The sequence below is a fragment of the Haemaphysalis longicornis genome, unplaced genomic scaffold (assembly GCF_048455015.1).
Source record: "Haemaphysalis longicornis isolate Haplotype H1 unplaced genomic scaffold, Haemaphysalis longicornis Haplotype H1 scaffold_5, whole genome shotgun sequence".
In the NCBI taxonomy this organism is placed as follows: Eukaryota; Metazoa; Arthropoda; class Arachnida; order Ixodida; family Ixodidae; genus Haemaphysalis; species Haemaphysalis longicornis.
This window is the reverse complement of record NW_027526385.1, coordinates 159,245,239-159,251,584: the sequence shown is the minus strand read 5'-3', so window position 1 is coordinate 159,251,584 and position 6,346 is coordinate 159,245,239. Positions and strand designations below refer to the sequence as shown.

The 6,346-nt window shown below is 48.8% G+C and overlaps 1 protein-coding gene across 1 annotated transcript; it reads left to right on the top strand.

The window, feature by feature from the left end:
• The first annotated feature begins 454 nt into the window (after positions 1–454).
• On the top strand, positions 455–4,607 carry LOC144139487 (uncharacterized). The gene is made up of 2 exons (XM_077671816.1): positions 455–694; positions 4,316–4,607. Exons 1-2 carry the CDS (start codon positions 455–457, stop codon positions 4,541–4,543), a joined length of 468 nt encoding a protein of 155 aa, XP_077527942.1. The 3' UTR covers positions 4,544–4,607.
• Positions 4,608–6,346: the final 1,739 nt, after the last annotated feature.

The window sequence follows — 6,346 nt, the reverse complement described above, 5'->3', positions numbered from 1 at the left end:
CGGAATAATGTCTCAATGATTTTTTTTCATTTGTTTTTTTTATGGACGCTAATCATTTGCTATAAAGTGGACTGTATTCATGTGATTCAGCGCCAAGTTGTATGTGAGGTTTTACGGCTTGTACATAGTTCATTTTTAGATTTCATTGTCATTTCCCACACCTTTCATATACATTCCTATCTCTTTTTATCCCCAGTACCCTCCCAGTGGGAAAGAGCAGGCCCAAGATCACTTTCTCAGGCCGAACTCTTCTCCTTCTCAATAAAGATTTACTATCTCTCTCTATACTCCCACTATCCCTTCCTCCAATTTTCCCATCCAATTTTGATGAAAATAAGGTTATTTCCAAGATCATTATTATTGTCACCACTGAGATAGCGGCGTGCAAAGAGACCAAGAAGAAGAAGATGTCGAAGAAGAAGCAAGGCGGCGATGGCGTTGGCGTGAGTCGATCATGGCGTTCCCTCACGCGCAGGTGCTCCGCTGCATCTCGTTCGTGGCCGACGTGCTGTTCCTTGCGGGCATCATATGGCTACTGCTTCTGACCGCCGCCTCGCTGATGGGCGGCTCCAAGACGGGACCCGCGGAGCACGCTGGACCACTCACGCTTGCCATGCTCCTCGTGCTGCCGGCGCCCATGCTGTTCCTCGTAGACGCGCTGGTCCGGCGAACGTCGCCCAGGCATCAGGCGCAGGTAAGGATTGCTTCACGAGGACAGAAATTTGGCAGCAAACGTGCACAGCGCCCGTGCCAGACGCAGTGTAGTTGGTCGCTGCGAACCAATTCAGGCATGCTTTTTGAAACAGTCGAGCTCGGAAGTACAAACGAACAACACAAAGAAAGAAGGGGCACATCGGTAAAACGTGTTCTTGGGTGAGTTGCTTCGCTTTTACGGAAGGAAGGTTTAGTGCAATAAAAACAAAGACGCGTTCTTGTGTTTAGTGCGCCAAATCTTTCCATAAAAGAGGGGCGACACGAGGTGACGCGTACTGTCATGAACGCTTCGCGTAACAAACCTTTGCTAGTTTAGTTTGAAACGCCTCGAATTAACGAGACGAATGAAACTATGCCAGGTCATCGTGGTGTACACAGAATAACGAAGATTGATAGGCGGACCGAGCGCTTCCTGTTTGTGCAGCAAGCCTCCTAGTTATTTTTTTCATAAATGATTCGAACAATTTCGAAGAGGGAGTTTTTCCGATTATAAGCGAAAAGAGTTTAGGAATGAATGGAGTCGGGTAGAGGATCACAGCCGCACTTTAGTTTGCCTAATGCAGGTTGGTTTACAGGGTGGTCAGGATTAGGGTTATCCGGCGGAGAAGTACGAGGCGTCGGACGAAAGACAAAGTATATTGACGGGACAAATTACGAGGCAAAAGGCACAAACTAAAATTAAATCTGAATAATAAGTACAATTCACGCGGGAAAGTTCTATCCACAAACTTTCGCGCTCACATGCGGGGTTTATACGGCTTCGGTGAGCTGGATCGGTGCGGTTAGGGCAGATCGGTGACGCGGCGTTGAGGCCAGGGCACTGGCTGGTCAAACAAAGCTGCGTTGCGGGCGCCTCCAAGAAGTCGCCAGACTTGCGGGCCACGAGGAAGACGTGACTCGATCTTGACGTCTTCTGGGCGTTGTCGTCCAGCCGAGAGGTCGCAGATTGCGTCATTCCTCCTGTCTCCGACTTGCCATCTCTTCTTTCTTCCGTTCTTTTCCTTTTTCGGCCGCGTGCTCTTCGTCGACCTCGCCGCTCGCTTCGTCTCATTCACTTCTATTCACCGACCGCTGGATCCGTGAAATGTTCTTCCTCATAGCTGATTTGGGCTGCCGCTGCCACATACTGCTTAAATGAGGCGTCTTCTTGTACGAGGAGACTTCTATTCGTAATGCGCAGGCATTACGAATAGAAGTCGCCTGTCAAGGTTGCATGCACTGTTGGTGTTGTCGACTTCGTTGGGGTAGGAACTTGAAGTTGTAGTAGTAGCAGAAAACTTTATACCAAGTCAGATTATTCAGCTCTTGTCCAGGGCCCCATTTGCTACTGCAATCCGTCTTTCGCGGTCGATGAGTCCGCGCTTCTCGTCCAAGGCTGTGCTGGAAACAGCGGCTTCCCATCCGGAGGGGAAGGGGCTGGGTATAGGTAATTGGGTCGGGGGTTTGGGGCATTCCAATGTAGGGTGATACAGGTTTGGGTGTCCTCCGTCTGTCTGGGTACATGGTTGGGTAGGAGGTGATTGTTTGTCTTCACGTGTGAGTTGCGCGGGGGGCGGAGGAGGTGTCCTGTGGGAGAGCCTGTAGTGTTGTAGTCTATGTCCTGTGGGAGAGCCTGTAGTGTTGTAGTCTATGTGCTTATGGGAGTGGGGTGCTTTCTCTCTTGTCTGGTTTGGGTTGGTCTTCCGCTAAGGCTCGCATGACAGATCTTGACCATCTCGGTGAGAAACTTGCGCCACGCATATTCCGTCGCGTCTTGTATTTTTTTGCCTAAAACATGCAATTTGTTGGTCAATAAAATAAGCACACCGAAACGCAAGGAATTCAGGCGAGAAACGGTTTATTTAAATAAAGTGTGATGAGGGGTCAACTTGCACACAGGTATTGACGGGGAAACACGCGAGAAGAGATCGGCGCAGTCGCGGGTTTGACAAAAATAAACAAATATAAATAATAGAGTGCAATATGCGTTGAATTCTTTGGCGCAGACACAAACCAAAATTTTCGCTTTTAGAAAGCCAAACAAACGCCATCGCAATTAAGACTAAGATATCAAAATTTCGTTGCAATGCGTTCTTTGTCAGGGCCAGGCAGTAAGAGCAAAGCACGCGTACCCTCGCAGTGGACACAATTAAGACTCCGGCCTATATATGTATACGACTGCCTCAACTATTGGACTTTATCGAGACATCAATGTGGACAAGTGCTTAAGTTATTGGCTTCCATTTCCCTCCTTTCTTCCCTTCCCACGCTCGGACCTCTGGTCTTCCTGTCTTAATAAAGGTTTTCCAATCAATCGCCGTCCGCCGTCGAAGCACGTGCCAGCGAGATCTGTTGAGCATGAAGTGACCCCTAGGGCCGAGCGCCCAATGCTATAAGCTTTGCGAAAGAAAAGACAATGTAGTAGTATACAAGGATTGCAACGCGCACCCGCACATTGGTGTCTCGACGCCATAAGTGCAACGTTAGATGCCGCGGCAATGGATTTTGCCACGCTCTCATGTGCCCCGCCTTTCTTGCCGCCGGGTATACATCTGTAAGGAACTATTTACCCCTAATTCCAAGGGACTCTGGTCACTCTGTCCCCATTGTTGCGAGTTTTGTTCTAACGACAAGCCGCGTTGAAGCATGGACAGATACAGTAATGCGCATGGGCTCCGTTTAGGTGGGTAAGTAGCGCAATAGACCAGGAAAAGCTAGTAAAAACGTGTCTCGAAGTAATATTAAAAGGGTTTTACACGTGTACTAGATGCCACTAAGAAAAGAACAGAGAAAGCGGATATGTATTCAGCTACTTAGTCACGCGTTCCAGTAAATCTTAGTTTTTTTACCAAAACTCTCAATAGGCAGTCAGCGCTGCCTGCTGTTTCGTCTTCCTTAGATCATATGTCCTTTCTTTTGCGTTATTTATCTGTCAAAACAAAATGCACTAATTTGACCGCTTTAACTCTCTTTTCCTGTTCAGTTCAAAGCATCGCAAAAAAATTTGCTGTGGCTTAGCTCCGCTATGCCGGGATATACGTAGCGTGAGCTAAGTTTCAGCTGGTTATTATTTGGTTTCCTGGTTGTCTAGGGTTAGCTGATTGTCATGCTATACTGCTATAAAACGATTTCTAATCCAATCCAATCCAGTCCAGTCCAGTGACTGCTCCTCGCGCATGCACAGCACGGCTGTCCAGGATCCACGCGAAACGGCTATCAAGCGGCTCCGGCGCACCGTCAGACTTGGCTACTGCGCAACGGAGGAGCACAGCTGGGCACGCGCAGGCGGAAGTGCGTCTGCCTCGGATATGACATCACTCCTCTGGAATGCGCTGTCCGGCCAATCTGCAGACCAAATTCTCTGCACACCCGTACTCCAATTGGATTGGACCAATCCAATCAAACACAATCCAGTTTAATCCAATGCAATTCAATTCGATTCGATCCATATCCACAAGCCAATCCAATCCCGCTTGCGCAGCACGGCCCTTGAAGGTCCACGCGAAACTGCTCAACCTCGGCCAGTGTAGATTGCGCTACAAAACGCTGTTCTCATCAAACCATGGGCGTAAACCATGTTGCACCCTGTGCATGTTCCGATACGTCCCTGTGGCGGCTGCAGGTGGTGACGTCCCGGACCGCAGCGCGGGACCCAAACTCAGCCACCCAGACGGTGCGCAACCCGAGCCCCCCGTCGAGCTCCGTGTTGGACGAGGCGGCGTTCACGGTGCCCCAGCAGTGGTTGGATGAAGACGACCGGCCCCCAACATACGAGGAAGCCATCCGCATGCCGAAGCTCGAGCTTGTAGATGCGCCCGACGTACACCACGGGGCCCCCGCGGCCGTTTAATACCAGGAAGGTGGTAGTTGGCAGACGGAAGTGGGCGGAGTGCGAGCTCGTACGCGAAGCTGGACGATCCGTGACGGCTCCCTGAAAAAAAAAAGAGAACAGCGCAAAACACGGTTAGAGAACAAACGGGCCAAGACGAGCGAACACTTACGTTTCATTGGGAAAATGCCCGAAGTATATAAGGGAAGCACAAAAAGTAGAAATGCACATTAATAACAAGAAAGAAAACAAACAACATGTTAGGAATACGATTATGACGGGATTAGGATTATGATTATAATCCCATACTGAATATGTGACTGTCGGGGGTGACGGCACTGCTTAACAATCCTAATCCTACCTTGTTTGTTTTTATTCTTTCAAATGAATTATAGCCACAACGTTGCTTCGGACGCGAGCCTTATGTCCAGCTACCACCGCTTCGAATATTCTCTGCATGGTTTTCAAAGTTAATTTTTCAGTCCCCATTGTGTGCGATTTTTATTGCACTATTTTCAACGTGGAAATAAACATGACAAATCTAGAAAATATAAAGATTAAGTGATGATGATGGAAAACACAACTCGAAGAAAATCACGCATCTCCACGAAGTAAGTCATGACGAGTGGGCGAAGCACTGGGGACCGTTCTTACTGTAAATCACCCGTGGCATTGCCCACTCCCGCATGTAAATGGGTGACAACGCGTGTTTACAGTGTATACAATTCCAATCCAATCCAATCCAATCCATTTCAATCCAATCCAAATCCAATCTAATCCAGTCCAATGCTCCTCGCTCATGTGCAACACTGTGTACACAGGCGCCAAGCCCCGGACAAAGCGAGGTAATAAGGTGCTTCGCACCTAAAACGGACAAACTGATGTGATAAATAGGGCTTCACGCTCAACAAAATGAGAGTTTACACGATTACTCAATAGAGGGCTCTTTCACCCACCAGTGAATGTCGGCAGAACAACCTCGGCGATGGACTGCGCCCCTGCGTAACGGGTAGGGCTGGTTGGAGGCACGCAGAGGAAGTCCGACGTAGCATCCGCTAATGGAACAGGACATCACTGAGGGGTACAAGCTTGCGGTGCAGGGCTGAAAGTCCATTTCGCTGGAACTGCACACGGCAGTGCGATGCACTGGTAGATTTTGAGTACCGTGACTTCTTGACCGTCCCTTAAGCCACCAGGAAGATCCGATTCATGAGGAGGGGTAAGGGCATACGCTAATCGCAGAAGGAAATCCTTTATTACAAAGTGTCATCCATGGCGAGCTGCAGTAGAGGACACAACACTGCTGCGGAACCGCAGCGAAGCCCGCATGAGTGAGCGTGTACCCACGGGTGCAGGGGACTTGAAAAAATAAACTTCTATATACGGGTCACTTCGCGCACAGCGCCCCTATTGGTGAGTAGAGTCTGTATAGATTCCGCGAAACGGTGAGGCAATGCAAAGCCTAAGGCCTAAAGAAGACAGGACTTCATGCATGGCCACTGACTCGTGCAAAACGAAAGGATGTGGCGCCACAAAATAAACTCCTTCGGCTCGTCTCCTATAAACTATACGTTTAGGCTTCGAGCTTTCTAAAAAAGTTAAAGCGAAAGCTTAGTTTGCCATTCTCTTAACTTCCTGTTGAATTTCCTGTTGCTCTCATGGGGCCACTACCACAGCTTAGATGAACTTCTTGCTGGGCTTGTTGAAGAACAGTTGCATAATTTGAAGCGGAACAAACAAACACGAGGACACAGAGCAGACGAGACCGGCACCTGTCTCGTCTACTCTGTTTCTTCGTCCGTGTTTTTTTCTTGCTTCAAATCA